Source organism: Aegilops tauschii, unplaced genomic scaffold (genome assembly GCF_002575655.3).
Source record: "Aegilops tauschii subsp. strangulata cultivar AL8/78 unplaced genomic scaffold, Aet v6.0 Super-Scaffold_285, whole genome shotgun sequence".
Classification (NCBI taxonomy): domain Eukaryota; kingdom Viridiplantae; phylum Streptophyta; class Magnoliopsida; order Poales; family Poaceae; genus Aegilops; species Aegilops tauschii.
The window spans coordinates 371,298-391,051 of NW_027332466.1; the positions used below are offsets into that span (position 1 = coordinate 371,298).

The 19,754-nt window shown below is 43.5% G+C and overlaps 2 protein-coding genes across 27 annotated transcripts in view; both read left to right on the top strand.

The window, feature by feature from the left end:
* The first annotated feature begins 1,830 nt into the window (after window positions 1–1,830).
* On the top strand, window positions 1,831–3,541 carry LOC109749939 (F-box protein At5g07610). The gene has a single exon (XM_020308875.4). It carries the CDS (start codon window positions 1,980–1,982, stop codon window positions 3,207–3,209), a length of 1,230 nt encoding a protein of 409 aa, XP_020164464.1. The 5' UTR covers window positions 1,831–1,979; the 3' UTR covers window positions 3,210–3,541.
* Window positions 3,542–7,133: 3,592 nt separating this feature from the next.
* The window catches only part of LOC109749941 (F-box protein At5g07610), a 138,780-nt gene continuing 126,159 nt past the window's right edge, over window positions 7,134–19,754 (top strand). For 2 of the 26 annotated variants that reach the window (XR_012190467.1, XR_012190466.1), the window contains exons 1-2: window positions 7,151–7,312; window positions 7,396–8,565. Coding sequence is in view for 1 of the 26 variants with exons in the window: in XM_040394888.2 (XP_040250822.1) it covers window positions 7,281–7,312; window positions 7,396–8,233 (870 nt within the window). In the remaining 25 variants the exon portion in view is untranslated. The other 24 variants (XR_005762628.3, XR_005762627.3, XR_005762630.3 and 21 more) reach the window with 24 other exon arrangements.

The following is a 19,754-nucleotide window of genomic DNA, read 5'->3' on the forward strand; positions in this document are numbered from 1 at the left end:
CCATAATTACCAGTGTATTATTTGGCACCCACCGAACATTTTTGTTTAAATTTTTGAAAACTTTTATTTTCCACTTTGATTTTAATTGAAGTTTGAACTAGGAGTTTGAAAAGAAATGTGATGCAATTGTGATCAAGCCCTGTTTAGCAACATGATTAGCTTAATCTCAGAGAGTTACTGTAGCATGATTCTCGGGGTGTTACAACGGCGTACTTCGAACGCCGCCACGCCGAGCAGCTCGCCTCCTCGAACGGCGTCGAGCCCCGCGGCCGCCACAACTCCGAGGGGTGGCGCCCATGGTGGGGCGTCCCCGGCCGCACCCTCGAAGCCGTCCTCGAGCACATCGAGGCCGGCAAGACGCCGCGCCTGGAGTACCCGGCGCCCCCCAGCCTCTTGCGCCACCGCGGCAGCTCCTGGACGCCGCGGCGGATGGAGACGGCGACCTCCTCATCGTCGGGCTCTTGCTTCCTCTCTGCCGGTTCGTCGGCGCTCCACGCCGTCAAGCCGGAGCCACATGAGACGCCACTTGGGCATCGTACCCGTGGCGGCGCCCTCGTCATCCACGAGGGCGGCCGCCCCTCTCCTTCTTCTTCCCGGCTCGTCAGGCCGAAGACCGAGCCAGGGTTGCTCTCCGTGAAGAAGGAGCACGCAGACATGGCCGCCAACGACGAGACCGCCCTCAAATGGGCGAGGGCGGACTACTTCCAAGAGCAGCTGGAGCACCAGCGCCGCGCCTTCGAGGAGATCGCCGCTCGTCGCCGCGGATGCGAGGAAGGCGTCGTCGTCGTCCTCGACAGCGACGACGAGGACGCGCCCAGGCCGTCCAACCCCCCACGCATTGACGACGCTAGTCAGGGGTGTAGTAGGGACGGCAGTGGCACGCGGGACAGCGGGGACGGTGGCGACGATGACGACGACGGCGGCGGCAACTACACCCGGTTCTACAGGCTCCTGGGCATGTAGAAGGCGGGCGGTGGCGGACGGCGACAGCGGTGTAGTAGTGCTAGGCGTAGTTGTAGATTTTAGTTTATGTTTTTAAGTTTTTGTACAAATATCAATGAAATCGCCTAGTCTAGACGAATTTGTGGCATGTTTGGCCGATTTCCAGTTTCAAAAAACGGCGTGTGGGCGGGGGGGGCCTTGGGGCGATGGCTGGAAACCAAACCATCCCCACGCCGAAATTATCGCCGGCGCGCCCACAGGCGGCGCTATTTCAAGCCCATGGGGGGGCCGAACGGCTGGAGATGCTCTTAGTTGGTTCCTACTCGTGGGTTTTGGCTCTAGATAGTTCCTACACATGGATTTTGCCCCTAGTTTCCCATTATGCTCAATTTTTCCCCCAAAAGACATTTTTGCTCACTCAAATGACCTTTGACCGTTTGATCATGACTTTGAAAAAAAATCATAACAAATTGTATGAACTCAGAAAATACAAATAAGATTTCACAATGTTTCGAAAAATATCACCCATATGTGCTTGTCATTTGCATTAATGAGAAAAATACTGATTACAATACATGAGCTTATTAATATGAAATTAAACCTAAAAATATATGGATAATACTATTTTTCATGGACGCAAATGACATGCACATGTAGGTGTTCTTATTCTGAACATTTTGATATTTTATTTACATTTTTCCAAGTTCATATGAATTTATTATAGAATTTTCACAGTAGTGGTCAAATGGTCAAAGGACATTTGGGCAGACCTAAAATGCTTTTTAGGGGCAAGGATGTAATTATCCCCAAAATCATAGTGCAGAATTTCATTTCTTTTAGAGAAGTCAAATGTAAATGTCCTCATTTTGTCTTTGGATCCTATTCTTCCAAACCAGTCTAGTTGCCCCACAGTTGAGCCCATTTACAATCTTTCGATGGCCCAATCCCAGTCCCGTCCACTGGTATCCTGACCTAGGTTTCACTCCCCACTCCCTCTGCTCTGCTCGACGGCGTCGACGCCGTTCCCTCCCGCCGCCATGTCCGACCCCGTGGATACCTCTAGCCCGCGGAAGAAAGGCCGCACTTTGTCTCGTTTCCCGTACGCGTCTCCCCACAGCGACGGCGGGATGGCAGTCGAGAGACTCACCGACGACCTCCTCGTCGAGATCCTCGCGCGTCTCCCGGTCAAGTCGCTCTGCCGCTTCAAGTGCGTCTCCAACCACTGGCTGGCCCTCATCCACCACCCCGAACACCGCAAAAAGCTTCCCCAACCCCTGGCCGGCTTCTTCTACGGCAGCACCACCACCAGCGACAGCTACAGCGAGTGGCTTCTGAAATCCCCTGTCCGCTTCGCCGATTTCCCGGGGAGATGCACCCCTCCGATCGACACGTCCTGCGCCTTCCTGCCCAACCACCGCCGCGTCCATCTGCTCGACTGCTGCAACGGCCTCCTCCTCTGCCGCTGGTACGACGCCTCCGCCCAGGGTGATGAGTTCCATTATGTCGTGTGTAATCCTGCCACGCGGAAGTGGACCGTGTTGCCGGACTCCGGCAAGGCCGCCAGCGAGGTCGCCACCACACGTTTGGGCTTTGATCCGGCCGTTTCGTCGCATTTCTACGTGTTTGAGTTGATAAATGCGCACGAGCTTTGGGACCCTGACATTGTCGGAGTGGCAGTGTATTCCTCTGAAACCAGAAAATGGGTTTATAAGGAGAAGAAATGGAATGCGGAAATTAGGATCATTAATCGTCAGTCTGCATCTGTCTTTCTTAACGGCTATCTGCATTTTGTAGCCGATTGCGGTGGGATATCTGTATCCCCTTGTCTAGCTGTGGTGGACACGGAGGGGGAAACATGGATGAACTTTGATGTCCCTCGAGGTCTGCTTGATGGTTTTATTCAGCGGTCACAGGGTCGCCTGCATTATGCCAATTTTCAGCGAGCTGAAGATGGTGTTACCATTCGACTAGTAGTTTATGTTCTCGAGAACTATCAAAGCAGAGAATGGATACTGAAGCATAGCGTTGACACTTCACACATATTTGGAGAAACAGATTCCCAATTCGGCCTCGATGGGGATTTTGAGTGGATTGGGATTCATCCGGAATGCAACATGATATTCTTCAATTTTGGTTGGTTTATCACATTCACTTGCTATAATATGGATAGCGGGCAAGTCAAGCTGATCTCTGGTCTTGTAGATGGCAAGCCGCCATATATGCCATATGTGCCGTTGTATGCAGAGTTGCAGTCGTTGCACATTTGACATGGATATGAGACTGTTGGTGCCTTTATGAGAAGTTCTTCATGCTATGGAACAGCGGGCTTGGTATGTCTGTTTGGATCGGGTTCTACGACTGATGTATGCATGCTTTTAAGTTTGGAGCGATGGTGGTTCTTCATGGAATGAACTTGGTTTATTTCTATGTGATTAGGCATCTAAAATTAAACTGAAGTTTCTGTTATCTGTACTGGTTTGTTGCATACCAATGGTTTTGGACAACTGCTACCTCCATGTATTCGGTGAACATCGCATGGTGCTTGAGCGAATGTACTATGATCATTTAGTAAAAAGACATGATCAATGGTTATCATGCAGGACTTTATATCTTCTATTTGCTGCTGTGGGAAGATAAGTATTTTACTGACAGTGATTTACTAAACGAATCACTTGTCGGCTAACAGTATAATATGTGAGTGCTAATGGTATAATGTGTGAAATCATTTTTCGTTTCTGCTAATGCTTTAGCAAAACATCTGCAAGCTGTGGTTCGATCATAATGTTCATGATTTTGTTAGGAATTTGAAGTACTCCAGAAGACTTGCAATGCCATCTTTGTTTGTACATTTTGTTCTGCTAGAAAGCCTAAAAACAGTCTTAGCAAAATAAGAAATGCCGTCCACTTTCCATGCTAGTCTTGCTTCTTGTGTGCAGTTTGCAGCCTTATTTCTGAATTTCGATATTTCACATCCAATAAAAAAGTGGTGGTGGCTTCGAGCGCTTTTGTGTTCACAAAATGTGATTTGTATGGAGATGGATTGTTTATGTGGACTTTGTGATCCATATGGAGATCTATTGTTCAAAAAAAAAATCCAGACAGTCAGCATATGCATACATATACGTAGCTACTTCTACAAGATGGCCATACGGCTGAAATTTTCATGAAAAAGTCACAATAGAACTATCAAAAAATAACTAGTGTTGACGCAAACAAAGAACTAAGGCTCTAGATCAACGCTAGGAATAAATTTTATATGAACTGGAAATGACTGCGAGTAGCTCCAAGTCGCACTGAAGGATGTCATGGTGAAAGTTGCTGCTGACACAGAGGTGGAGGTTGGAGTAGTCGCTGGCAGGAGCAAGATCTTCGTGTTGCCCCAAGCACCGTAGACCAGAGAGCGGACGCGGACGGAGGGAGTTGCCCCAAGCACCGTGGACCATACAGCAGACGCGGACGGAGGGAGTCGAAAGCAAAAAAGTTTGGGAGAACGATGATAATGGGGCTCCGACTATAATCACTGTTCGATTTGGAAAGGGGTACTTGAGAAAACCAAATATCAAGAACACAACACGCCTTTTTGTAGTTAGAGAATCAAGAAGTTTTTCATGTATGCTTGGAAACCTTGATTGCATGCACTGACAACGGAAGAGCTATCCATATGCCCAACAAACGCAATACGGAAAGGCCTTTCGGCACTTGGAGAATCAAGAGTTTTCCCATCTATGTTCTTTTTTAGTTCTGTTGAAAAAATGTATGAAATGTTCCTAGAATAATAATCTTGTTAGTTTTGAGTTTAGAGAATTGTTTAAAAAATGTCTGGACACTTCCATTTTATGGTAAAAATTTGACAAAAAAGGGGGCTACAAATGTAATTTATGGTATATTTAAACCTGTTAGGCAAAAGTGTCTGAAATTTTTCCATAATGCCAAGTATATTAGTGTTGATTTTACAAAAAAACAAGGGTAATTTCATTTTTTTTCTCAAATTTTGATCAAAATGGGACAGAAAATGAAATTCAAGGATATTTTTAATGACATCCAATAGAAATGTCTGAAACCTACCTACAATAATAATAAATTTAGTTTAGATTTACAGTTTTTTTTGTTTTGGACAGTTTCATTTTTTGGTCAATATTTAACCAAAAGGGCCTGAAAATGCAACTTGGTAATTTAAATCTGTTTGTCAAAAATGTTTGAAACTTCCCCAAAATGATCAGTAGCATATTGGACAAAAAATTTGGCATAATTCAGGTATAGTTAGGCCATCACAGGCACTTTGTATGTTCAAAAAACTAAATTACTCCCAAAATCTGACAAAACTTAAGTCTCATATTACAATAATTCCCAGGCATCACAATCCACAACTCCGTTCGTTCATTCCATTCATAGCATATCCGTTCGTACGTTCCTAGTGTAATATATATCATTACTTCATATTTTTAACTTCTTCTATGTAGTCAGTTCGTTCCACCACCGCCACAAGAGTACTATCACCTTGATCTTTTCTTCTTTTTTTTTCTAGCTTCAAGATGTCATTTTATAAATTCTGCAGCACAGCGTTTCACTATCAGCCTTCTTATTCTTTCGACGATGAGAGGAGTGAGGAGGGGGGGGGGGGAGGGGAGCAATGTTAATAGTTGAGTATCACTAATCCGCCGATCTCCCCGCAAGAGAACGTCATAACCATTTGCGAACTCCACCTCGCCAGTCTCCTCTACCCGCCGACTATATCAGGGCTCCCTGTCGCGCGGGGTGGGCCACAACACTAATGCCTCATAAGCGTCTAAAATCAAAGCCTTTTTAGGGGTATTATTTTTGAAGGAGATTTTGAGGGGTAGTATTATTATTTTTTATTTTCTTGAGATCACTTTTATTTTATTTTATTTACTAGGAGAATTTTAAGGGAGGGGTGGCACTAACATTCGTGGAGTTGTGACACGGACGGTTTATAGCCCACTAACGTATTGACAGCCCATTTCCAGTCGCGCCAGTTTCAATCCCCTCTTCCCCTCCCCGTAGGTTTATCATTCCCCCCATTTTCCCTCCTTGCACTCGACGGCGCCGCCGGAGCTTTCTTCCACCGCCGACCATGCCCACCCAAGCTGATCGATCTCACCCAAGCTGATGGAGAACAGACGCATATCAGACCGGATCAGGTACGTACATCGCCATGAATCAATAGCAGGTGCTGGAACGTATCCTAGTGTATAAATTCATTATAGTTAGATGTAAGCAATTGATGAAGCACTTCTGAGCATAGAACCAAAATGAACATATAGTTTGATCATTCTAGAAATTAATCAGCGGGACCCTCATAAGTCGTAACCAAAGATCGTACATACATATAAACGCCATATACAAACCTTGTTGGATTTAGAAAGAGTATTAAGCATAGAAGTGGAAGGAAGTGAAACTAGTACTCGGCTCACACATGATAAAGCACCTGATCTATTTTCGTCATAAGTATCGTTAGGCATCACTACAATAAATTCAGCATAAAAAAGTTTTCCTTGTGCAATTTGGATTCACAAATATGCAAATATATAACAAGGTACAGAATGTAAAACATGACAATGAAAAAAGTTAGCAGCTATCATGCATAATATATGACTGACAAGGTGGAGTTCGTTCCAGCACTATCACAAGAGTACTATCACCTTGATCTTTTCTTCTAGCTTCAAGATGTCATTTTATAAATTCCGCAGAAGAGTGCCTCACTATCAGCCTTCTTATTCTTTGCATTCCTACTATATCCCTTACTTGAGCTGACCTTGTCGATGACGAGAGGAGTGAGGGGGGGGGGGGGGGTGAGAATGCCAACAGTAGAGTATCTACTAATCCGCCGATCTCCCCGGAAGAACCATTTGCGAAGGATCATTCAACACAAGCAATCCCTCCCAATGTTTATGTCGGGAGACGAATTCCACCTCGTGAGTCTCCTCTACCCGCCGCTATATCAGGGCTCCCTGTTGCGCTGGGTGGGCCACGACACTAATGCCTCATAAGCGTATAAAATCCAAGCCTTTTTAGGGGTATTTTTTAAAGGAGATTTTGAGGGGTAGTATTATTTAATTTTTAATTTTTTGAGATCACTTTTATTTTATAGGAGAATTTTAGGGGTGGTACACATTCGTGGAGTTGTGACACGGACGGTTTATAGCCCACTAACGTATTGACGGCCCATTTCCAGTCCCGTCGGTTTCAATCCCCCTCCGGCCCCGTAGGGTTTCCTCACTCCCCCCATTTCCCCTCCCCGCACTCGACGGCGCCGCCGGAGCTTTCTTCCGCCGCCGGCCATGCCCACCCACCCAAGCTGATCGATCTCACCCAAGCTGATGGAGAACGGATGCGTATCAGCCCGGATCAGGTACGCAGAGCAGGCATCGCCATGAATCGTCGCGACCTTCTTCACCCGATCCCCTGAGATCTCTTCTTCATCTGTGTCTGCAGGTCGTCCTCTTCTCCTCCCGGCGGCAGCGACACGGCGGCCGAGAGACTCACCGACGACCTCCTCGTCGAGATCCTCTCGCGCGTGCCCGCCAGGTCGCTCTGCCGCTTCAAGTGCGTCTCCAAGCACTGGCTCGGCCTCATCAACGACCGCACCTACCGCCGGAAGCTGCCCCAGACCCTGGCCGGCTTCTACGACGGGGGTCAATTTGTAGATTCAGGTCTTCCTTTCACCAATATCTCGGGAAGCCGCCATCTCACATATCCCGCCTTCCTGCCCGGCCGCCGGCGGGTCATGGTCGAGGACTGTTGCAACGGCCTCCTTCTCTTCTCCTCATACGTTGCTGGCGACCATGGCGACGAGTTATACGTTGTGTGCAATCCCGCCACAGAGGAATGGGCTGAGTTGCCGCATTCCGGCTATTCCAGCTATTCCGGTGATGTGTCTAGTATAAACTTGTGTTTTGATCCAGCCGTGTCCCCCCATTTCCATGTGTTTTTGTTGCCGGCCGTGGAGGTGGATGACCAACATGGCTTCTGTATTACCGGAGTGCATGTCTATTCATCTGAAACCGGGAGTTGGGTTCATAAGGAGAAGAGATGGAGCGGCAATATTGATGTCGGTTATGATCCGTCATTTATCTATCTCAATGGTTATCTGCATTTTTGCGCCATTGTTGATGATTCTGCCCGCCAGCTAGCTGCAGTGGACAAGGAGGGGGGAGCAAGGACTGACTTTCGTGTTCCTGATGGTCTGGATGTTGGTTTTATTCAGCAGTCACAGGGCTGCCTGCATTATGCTGGTTTTGACAGAGATGGCAATGATGATGATGTTGATTGACTGCTAGTTTATGTTCTTAAAGACTATGACAGCAAAGAATGGATACTGAAGCATAGCGTCGAAACTTCACATCTGTTTGCAGGGCGACACGCAGTCAGCCTTTATGAGGACTTTGATTGGATTGCAATTCATCCAGAATGTAACTTGATCTTCTTCACTCTGGCCTGGGAGGATATCACATTCATGTGCTATGATATGGATCGTGGGCAAGTTAAAGTGATCTGCAATCTTGAAGAAAGCGAGCCACCATATTTTCCGTATGTTCCACTATATGAAGAGTTACAATCGTTGCACAAGTGATGTCTTATTCGTGCTATGGAGCAGCGAGCATGGTATGTCTGCTTGAGTTATGACCTCCTTTCTCTTATGTATGCATGCTTTTAAGTTTGGAGCAATGGTGGTTCATTCTGAGGGTACTGCGGCTCATTTCTCTCGGACTAGTTATTCAAAGTTTCAATTTAGCTTCTGTTGTGTGTACTTGTTTTGTCTCTGTATACCAATGTTTCTAGACAACGGGAGATGGTGATACACTTTGAATGATTACATTGTCAGTTCTTTTGGTGCTATTTCTTTGTCCTGTGTTTTAAATAGGTTATGTTATTAGCAGAACATCACATCCACAATGATGCTGTTGATAGAAATGTCATAATGTTCATCCTGCTGTTAGACAACTTTTGACACAAAATTGCTTCAGAAGACTAGGAAGTCATCCTATTTATTTGTGGGTTTTGTTCACATAGACATGGGTAGGTTTAAAGAGATTAAAATGAGCGATGTCCGGCACTTTCCATTTTAGTCTTGTCTATAATGGTGCACATACACTCCAGTCCAATGCAACTTTGCTGTGTTAATAAGATAGGTAATTTGACTTAATACTGAGGCGTTTGCCTACTGGGACGATGTTCAACTCTCCGGAGATTCATGCTGAGAAGCTCATTATTGAAACTAATTTCTTTAGCTGGTCAACCAATGGAAGGCTAGTATTTTGAGCAGAGCTCCAATCTTACTTGTTCTTATGCACATTCCGGAGCTTAGTAGGGTGTTTTCTTCTTTTGATTTAGTTCATGTAAAACAAGAAGTCAGTGTGGCAGCTCACCAAACCGCTAAATAATCTTCTCGTACTGGTCCTTTGCGTGTCTGATCTCTTAGGTCCTGGTGTTCCTTGTACCCTGTATTCAGCAAGATTGTAACCTTGCCAACCTATCAATATAAACTTAGTCTAGGAAATGAGGAAATACTTGTACTTATTGAGATTGCATGGGATCTAAAGCTAATTTTAGACATTGTTCTATGGAAAGTTAGAACAAATCAAAGCTATTGATGCAATAGGATTGTATGAAGTTGCTGCATGAAATATATGCGTGCCTGTGCTTTTAGTTGTTAGCTAGCCCAGGTCAAGCAATTGGTACTGTTAGAGCATTTATAGTAAAAAGTTACTTGCAATGTAAGTTCTTCCCGTTATCAGCACATGACGTACCTCCGGAAAGTGTTGTTATCTGCTTGATTTCTCTGAATAGGCTGATCAATTCATCTATAACACAAATATAGTCCATGGTTATGAATAGGCCGACATCAAAGAGGAAAAGAACCAAAAGAAGCACATAGATGCACATGGGGAAACCCAATTAGTTTCTCTGATTCAAATTCTGGTCAACAACACAAACAATTTTAGAGCTAGAAACCCAACTGGTTTCAGTTTGAGAAAAGGACCTTGAAATGATTAGATATTATGCTAACACATTGCAATATCAGCCTTCTTTTTTATTTATGTTGTCAGTGGTGCTCAAACAAAATAGGGGAGCCCTTACTTTTTTATGGATGTCCTTGGCCTCTGCTGTTTTTTCATGTTGCGGCTGGTCAATGCTACGGGGTATTTTTAGATATATTGCTTTATACCTTATGCTCTGGAGTTTATGAATAAATCAAATAGCGCATATGCCGCCCATATCAACATGGATTAGTGACTTATGCCTTTGTTAATTTTAACTGTATGTTATGCATAATCATATCCAATGATATATTTTCAACCAAACACAAATAATTTGGATATTTGGTCTGAGGGCGTCGGTGTCTTATGCCTCTGTTGCTCGAATGTATTTATTTAGCTGGTTTTCTGCATGCAGAGTTTCAAAGAAAATCAAATGAATAGGACTGACAAGTTAAAGCAAACAGTACAAAACAGAAATAATAAGGTGATCACATGACATGTGGTTCCTTGTTTTTTGTTAAAAAAACGGTTCCATATTTATGATTCTTTGGGAAAGTTGGAAAAAAGGAAAGAATTGCAAGTGAAAGGCGGATATATTGGAAAATAGTGAGATAAAACCACCTTGTTTTGCTAACCATATCATTTTTAGCAAGGAAAGGAAGCTAAAATATTCATGTTCCACAAAAAACCACAATAACAAAAAAAATGTTCCATATGTGATGTTAACCTCTATGGCAATCTATTTGCTTGTCTATATCCCTAAAGAAAACTGGGGGGGGGGGGGCTTTTTATAAAGGGTGGATTTAATTGACTCAAAAAGAAGCAACAGGAGGATATAAACACAATGAACACAACACACACACACACACACACACACACACACAAAGAATTAGGCTGACAAAGAGCCAAGTTATACAAGAACCTAGCCATAGTTAAAAAAGGCGCGCCTAAGCGAGCGCTTAAGCCTTGCTTAAGCGCGCCTACTAGGCGTTGGCAAAATGCATTGCGCATAACTGCGCTTAATCCGCGCATAAGCATGCGCTTTGGTCAGTAAAGTGCAAGGCGGTGGCAAAACGCACAATTAACGCCTAAGTCAGTTTTTTTGAACTATGAACCTAGCTATGCCTAGGCGGAGGGGAAAAAAGCTCGAAGCTATCAAAACAATGATCGACGAACTAAAGCAACAACCACCAACACCAGCCATCTCTTGGACAACACAAGGACAATTGTAAACGTTTTCCAGCAGCAACACCTCCAAGAAGGGAACGTCGATCATAGGCCATATCACCGGATTTTGACCTTCGAAGTCCACGTCCTAGGTTTTCACCCTGAAGATCAAGTCCAAGCAACTTTGAGCAATCCATTCAACAAATAAGCGACCCAAAAACACTGCCATTGCCAGGTATAACCCACTAGGGCCTGACCTGGGTTTTCACCTCGAAACTCGAGAAGCACCACCAAATTGAAGTCATCCTATGTCGTCACCACCACTTTCCACGATCCTAGTAGCTACATGCATGCACAATCTTAACATGAGAAGCCACACAAGTGATGACCACGCCCGCACAAGCAGGTAGTCAAATCATGACAAGAGTTGGTTGCCACCAAAGGCTCCGAACAACGAAGGTCGTTTCATACATACAACGAAGATTGATGAGGGAGAAAGGTCATTGACACTGCCAAACTTCCAATTCGGGACACTCCGACAGCTTCACACCTTCCTCATGAGTGACGGTTAATGGCAGATCTACATAGCACAAATTAATTAGCTAGAGCTATAATAACGTTTACATCACATTTATCATAGCCTCACATCAGCTATCATATAAACATTTTTTAGTTGTTAGCTAGCCCAGGTCAAGCAATTGATACAGTTAGAACATTCATAATGAAAATTTACTTTTCCGTTATCAGCACATGATGTACCTCCGGAAAGTGTTGTTATCTTCTCGTTTCTCTGAATAGGCTGATCAGTTCATCTGCAACACACATAGTCCATGGTTATGAATAGGCCGGCATTAAAGAAGAAAAGAACCAAAAGAAGCACATAGAAGCACATGGGGAAACCCTATTAGTTTCTCCAACCCGAATTCTGGTCAACAACACAAACATTTCTAGAGCCTGCTCAGTTTGAGAAAAGGTACTTGACTATAGATATCGTTGTAAAACATTGCAATCTCACCCTTCTTTATGCCTGTTGTCAGTGGTGCTCAAACAAAATAGGGGGCCCTTTCTTTTTTATGGATGTCCTTGGCCTCTTCTGTTTTGTTATGTTGCGTCTGGTCCTTGCTATGGGGTATTTTTTGATATATTGCTGTATACATTTTGCTCTGGAGTCTATGTATAAATCAAATAGTGCACAAGCCGCCCATATCAACATGGATTAGTGACCTATGCCTTTGTTAAATATATTACTGTATGTCTTCTGCATAATCATATTGCAACGCCTTGAAAGGTAGGGTTTTGATGGCTGGAGATGCTTAAAAGATGTAAAAAAGAGCGAGTTGTGCATTTAGTGGATTTGCAACTGCTGTTCGATGGAATGCTCAGTGGGATGTGTGAATTTATGGTTAGATTTTACCGCCAGGTTGAATAGCGCATTGAGTGTTTTCCATCTACTAATTTTGTCCTAATCATTATGCAGGCTTGTCTTGTGTATGTTATGGTCGAGCTTGTGCTTGGATTATAAATGTGTCATTTCGCCCATAATACATAATATTTTAACGATAAGATGTATCACCCATGCTGCAGATTTTGAATGAATTTTCCGTTGCAACCATTCTTGACCTCAATTGTTCTTAAAGTTGTTTTATTGTTCCCGCCAATTTTGTTTGTGCAAAATCTATCAGCCAAAAATTTGCTTCCGCTTTTTTGAGCCATTGGCTCCTATAATGTTTGTTCACATAAAACGATTCTGACTCGCGTGCAATTCACTTGCAATTTACAGGTCTACTATTTTGTAGGCACAGACGAGTACTGCATTGAGGAACCAGCGAAGAAAATAAGCACATATGCACAAATCTGAGGTAGGCTTATCATTTTCTTCTTCCAATCCATTTATCTTGAGATCATTTCCCACAAAAGGCATACATGAAGACAGTCGTGGGACAAATAATATCTATTTACTTTTGCCCATAAAATCCATATACAACGGCTATAATACCTGCTGTCTGCAGTACAGTTTATCCTGTGCCAAAGCTTGTTAGGTGATTTCGATTTACTATATAAGATTTTTTTGTTTCTTTCCTTGAGGTCAGTGCTTGTTGCACACTTTTATGTCATGTCTCAAAGAAAGGTGTGGAAACATGCATTTTCTGGACATGATATTCCTGCCAAATGCTTCCTATAGACTATGCATCATGCTTAGATGATTCTTCTGTTCAGTACCAGAAGATCACAAGTAGATCGAGTTGTTGCATGTTTGAACCAGCCACACCAACGTGCCTGAGTTCAATCAAACCATCAAGAGCTACCAAAATGAATCCGTGCATGATTAAAATTAGTATTGAAAGGTATTTAATCTGCCAATAAATGGTTTCCTTATTTATACCTCCAAACATTGGTGCACAGCCTAATGAAATTGCAGTTTCTACACGCAAAGGGGAATATTCCACTGTATAAAGGGCTCTAGAACTATTAGCTGTAATGCATTATAAGGTACTCCCTCCGTAAACTAATATAAGAGCGTTTAGATCACTATTTTAGTGATCTAAACACTCTTATATTAGTTTACAGAGGGAGTACAACCTTAGTTTTAAACATTTTGCATACTAACAGATATGTATTGTGATTTTAATTTGCGTCTCTGCAGCAATTTGACTATTCTTTGTCTTTTACGATGTGGATCCGCGGCACCGTGAGAGAGGTAACGTCGGCCGGTGCCTCACCACTGGCTATTGTGGCGGCGGCAAGGAAAAGGGCGCCGAGGATGTGCTGCTCTGTGCACGGTCGTTGAAGTACTATGATGTGTGTGGTTTCTCTATTTTCCTCCTATTGCCTGTTCCCAATTTTACAAACTGTTAAGTTGGTGCTTGATTTCGCTTTCGGATTTTTCTGTGGCTTTCTCCATTAGCATGTTTCTCCTCAACGACCATATCAATCTGGCTGGCGTTTGCACATGTGATTTTGGTTGAGGTATGTGCAAGATCATCCCTCTCTAGACTGTAAATTTGTCTGTAGGTTTTGGTAGATTTGATTTATCGGTGGCTAAGGCAGTGGTGATGCCGCAGGTTGACCGATTGTGTACTACAAGGAGAGGTGCCACTATATTATTTTCATTCTGGCTCATGTAGTTCAAATCAGTTTTCATATGAAAGAAATTATGCATGATATTTGGTAATACTTTAACTGCAGCTTAGGATACAAATGCGATTGCGTTAGTCAGTTGTTAAACAGGCTACTCACATGCTGCCTCTTCCTCATGATGGTATAGGAGCGCACGCTGATCCAATGGACAGGAGGGAAGCCGCTAACGCATTCCGGCTATCCCGGTGAGGTGTCTAATATAAGCTTGTGTTTTGATCCAGCCGTGTCCCCCTATTTCCATGTGTTTTTGTTGCCGGCCGAGGAGGTGGAGGACCAACATGACTTCTGTCTTACCGGGGTGCATGTCTATTCATCTGAAACCGGGAGTTGGGTTCATAAGGAGAAGAGATGGATCGGCAATATTGATGTCGCTAATGACCGGTCAACTATCTATCTTAATGGTTATCTGCGTTTCTGCGCCATTGTTGATGGTTCTGCCCGTCGTCTAGCTGCAGTGGACGAGGGGGGAGCAAGGACTAACTTTCATATTCCTGATGGTCTGGATGTCAGTTTTATTCAGCAGTCATAGGGCTGCCTGCATTATGCTGGTTTTGACATATATGACAATGATGATGATGTTGTTTGACTGCTAGTTTATGTTCTTAAAGACTGTCACAGCAAAGAATGGATACTGAAGCATAGCATCGAAACTTCGCATGTGTTTGGAGGACGACGGATAGAGGACCTTGATGAGCACTTTAATTGGATTGCAATTTATCCAGAATGTGACTGACCTTCACTGTGGGCCGGGAGGATATCGTCGAAACTTCGCATGTGTTTGGAGGACGACGCATAGAGGACCTTGATGAGCACATTAATTGGATTGCAATTTATCCAGAATGTGACTTGATTTTCTCACTGTGGGCCGGGAGGATATCACACTGATGTGCTATATATGGATTGTCGACAAGTCAAAGTGATATGCAATCTTGAAGAAGGCAAACCGCCATATTTTCCAAATGTGCCGCTTTATGTAGAACTACAGTCGTTGCACAAGTGATGTCTTATTCGTGCTATGGAGCAGTGGGCATGGTATGTCTGCTTTAATTTGGTCCTCTTTTCTCTGATGTATGCATGTTTTTAAGAAGCAATGGTGGTTCGCTCTGGGGGCACTGCGGCTGATTTCTCTTGGACTAGTTATTCAAAGTTTCGATGTAGTTTTGTTGCGTGTACTAGTGTTGTCTCTGTATTACCAATGGTTCTGGACAGCGGGAGATGGTGATACACTTCGGATGATTACATTGCCACTTTCATTTGGTGCTATTTTCTTGTTCCGTGTTTTAAATAGGTTGTGTTAGCTGAACATCACAGCTACAATGCTGCTCTTAATAGGAAATATTGTGGATCATAATGTTCATCATGTTGTTAGACAACTTTCGACACAAAATTGCTCCAGAAGACTAGGAAGTCATCCTCTTTATCTGTGGGTCTTGTTCACGTTGTAGGTTTAAAAAGTTTAAAATAAACGATGCCAGGTACTTCCCATGTTAGTCTTGCCTATAATGGTGCACATACACTCTACTCCAAGGCGACTCTAATTGTGTTAATAAGAGAGGTAATTCAACTTACTGCTGAGGCATTTGCCTACTGGGATGATGTTCAACTCTGTTGGGAAATTCATGCTGGGAAGGTCATCGAAACTAATTTCTTTAGCTGGTCAACCTTTGGTAGGCTAGTACTTCGAGCTGGGCTGGAATATGGCAGGACCCAATATGGCAGCTCGCCAAACTGCTAAATAATCTTTCCCAGGCCCTGGCGTTCCTTGGACACTGTATTCAGCAAGATTGTAAGATTGCCAACCTATCAATATAAACTTATGTTTATAAGATGAAGTAGTTCTAGAAAATGATGAAATCTATGTACTTATTGAGATTACACGGGGTCTAAAGTTCATTTCAGATATTATTCTATGGAAAGTTAGAACAAAGTAAAGCTTTTGATGTAGGATTGTATCAGGCTGGTTACTAAACATATACTCCCTCCGTTCCTAAATATATGTCTTTCTAGAGATTTCACTATGGACTACATATGAATGTATATAGACATAGTTTAGAGTGTAGGTTCACACATTTTGTTCCGTATGTAGTTTCTTATTGGAATCTCTAAAGACTTATATTTAGGAACGAAGGGAGTATATGTTTTTCACCAGAAAAAAGACATGCATGTTCATAGTATTTAGTACTTGGCTATTGCAGGTCAAATGATTGGTGCAGTTAAAGAATTCATGGCTGAAATTTTCTCGCAATGTAAGTTATTTCCATTATCAGAATGTTATGACGTACCTCCAGAAGTTGTTCGAAATCCACAAGGTGGATGAGGAGGTATTTCCCCTGCTCACCATGAAGGACCTCAAGGACATGGGCAACAGTGCCATTTGGTCATGGAGCTCCGTAGCAGCTGTTTCCCGAGTTGGGTGAGAGCTCCGAGCTTTTTGTTTCCTCTCCCATTTATTGAATTGTGAAAACGCCTTATGTTTAGTTATGGAGGTAGTAGTAGCGATGACGGCATTAACAAATGGTGATTTCAGCAATCCTAGTGTGTTGGCATGGACACATGAACAAGATTCTTCTTATTCATCCTAAATAGACCCCCCTCCCCCCACGCGCACACACGACCATCACCTTTCATAAATGGATGTATCTAGCACCAAGTTAGTGCTAAATACATCCATTTGAGGGACAAGTTTTTCCGGATGGAGGGTGTAGGTTTGAACAATGTCTTTTCTCTGAATCTTCAATGATTAACGATGAATGGTTGTTGAGACTATTTTGCCATTTTATTGGTTGTATAATGGTTGATGTGGTGAACTTTTATATGTGCAATATATTTTCATACATGTACAACAATGCATAATGTTTAAATTCTCATTTCAGTGGTTTTTAAACATGGTTGATTCTAACTACCGAGTACATAGACATCCAAACAAGATCCTTGCCATTCGAGGTCATTCGTAGTATATCTTAGTTTGGATATTCCCACCCATCTCAATTCCTTGGGCTGGAGAATATCGATATCCAAATGACATCTAACTTATTTTTCTTAACATGCAAACATGTCACCATTAGGATATCTACATCCTTGGGATGAGCATGCAACTATTAATGTCAAAACACGCACCTCAACAAGCAACCATGTATGGCTTTTTTTGTTGCAAATTGCATGGGAAACTATTATGCTATGTATATTCAGTAAATATTTTATAACTATACAATTATCAAATAAAAACATATATTTTTAGTTTTAGTTCTCACATTATTAATCCAAATATTCATGTTCCAATTCGCTGAAGTATATTGCAACAAATTCCCGCAAAAAAACCACGCTGTAACACCCAAGATTTTGACCCAACCTAGAGGTGCTACCACACTACTCTGAAACTACAAGTCTTAAAAAAATTAAAAAAAATTAACAACGTTTCTCTTCTTTATACGGACATCCACAACACATAAGTAGACATCGATCATGAGAGGCAATAGCATAACTTTAAAAAATGCATATAGTGTACAAATCCCTCAGTAGGCCTCCAAGAAATTAATTATAGACCAAAGCAACCAAGGGGTCACACCATACTACAACTAATAGAAAAAAATTGAGTGACCTCTAATCAGCACAGTTACTAAGTTCCCGTGAAATCAAGCGCTGTGAGCGACTGCGTATTCGAATTGATCTCCTATCGCTGCTTTTATCTCGTGGTCTATCGGCTTTCACGCGATCCATCGGTTTTCTCTTTTTCTGCGAGGTTCGACTCGATCTCGATCTGGTCTATCTAGGTCGGCGCGTTTACCGGACCCGTGCACAGGACCAACAAGGCCCAAGATACGGACCTAACTGCCAGACTTTCGTCAAGAAGAAAACCCAACCCGCAGTCAAGCACACGCGCCTCCCATCGGCTGCCGCCCCCCTCCAAGAGCATGGCTATGCCCATGGCCTTGGTCGTGCAGGTGCACCATCGCCAAGGCCATGGGTACGACGATGGATGGATTTGGAGCTCCGTACAAGGTGGATGCTTACTGGGACCTTCCTCTTGCCTCTTGCCTCTCCATCTCAATCCCCTCTCTGTCTTGTTTTATGCAAATGCGGTGGTCGACGACGCGTCCAGCCCTCCTGATCCTCACCGAGAGAGGCCACCTTTACCGCATCACCCCGACCGATAGGCTGTGTATGCGGCAAGCCACCATGAGACCATATGTGTGTTGTCTCCTGCGGACGTCACCCTTTTAGGCCCCGCACATGTTTTTCTCTAGGCTAAACATGGGTGCTTGCTTTTCTTCCCAAAATCGGTCATGCTCATTTTTTCTCATATATTTGTTGTCTAGAAGTCTGTATATATCAAAACCCCATCTTGATTCCCTCTATCACTCTTCTGTTATGCTCATTTAATCACGTCTACCGAATTAATTCAATCTTGCTTTTTGGTCCATGAAGAGAGCTTATTTGTGTGATTTTATACCCCTTGATTTGATTTTGCAGTCATGTAATTACGCCATAGTACCTAACCGAATCAACATTAGCTATAAGCCTATAACATATCCGAGGCATAGGGTTAGGAGAGGACTGGCATGGAGCGATTGAAGATGTATGCACTAGTAGAAAACGGGTCTTAATTAGTCCCGGTTCTGGAACCGGGACTAAAGGGTCGGTACTAAAGCCCCCCCTTTAGTTGAAAGTGCTAGTTATCGACTAGAGGGGGGGGGGGTGAATAGGCGATTTTTATGAAAGCGGAAGGTAGACTACACTAGACAAGCCATAGTCAAGTAAGCAATGAAGTGAAAGCACGAAGACTATTAACAACTAGGTAGTATGGATCGGGATGGAAGATAGTATGAAGCCAATCAACAACAGTCTTCACACAGTGAAGCCAATCAGATCATGTAATAGGGCAATGACTTCACGAAGACAAACTGTAAGTAAAGAGAGGTAAGAGATAGAACCAGTTGCTTGATGAGGACAAGGATTTGTTGGACCAGTTCTAGTTGCTGTGACAACTGTACGTCTGGTTAGGGAGGCTGAGATTCAACTCAGAAGACCACGTCTTCACCTTATTCCCCTTGAGCTAAGGACACTTAGTCCTCGCCCAATCACTCAAGTAAGTCTTCAAGGTAGACTTCCAAACCTTCATAGACTTCGTTCACCGGCAATCCACAATGACTCTTGGATGCTCAAAACGCGACGCCTAACCGGCTGGAGGATTCACAGTCCTCAAGTGTAACAAGTCTTCAGGTCACGCGGACAGAAAGACTTCAGTGATGCCTAACACTCTTTTGGCTCTGGGTGTTTTGGGCTTTGTCCTCACAAGGATCTTTCTCTCAAATGCTTCGGAGGTGGGTTGCTCTCAAACGACAAAAGCCATGCACTAACTCTGAGCAGCCACCAATTTATGGTGTAGGGGGTGTGCTATTTATAGCCAGGAGGCAACCCGACCTGATTTGTCCGAAATGACCCTGGGTCACTAAGGAACTGACATGTGTCCAACGGTCAGATTTCAAACACACGTGGCAGCTTGACTTG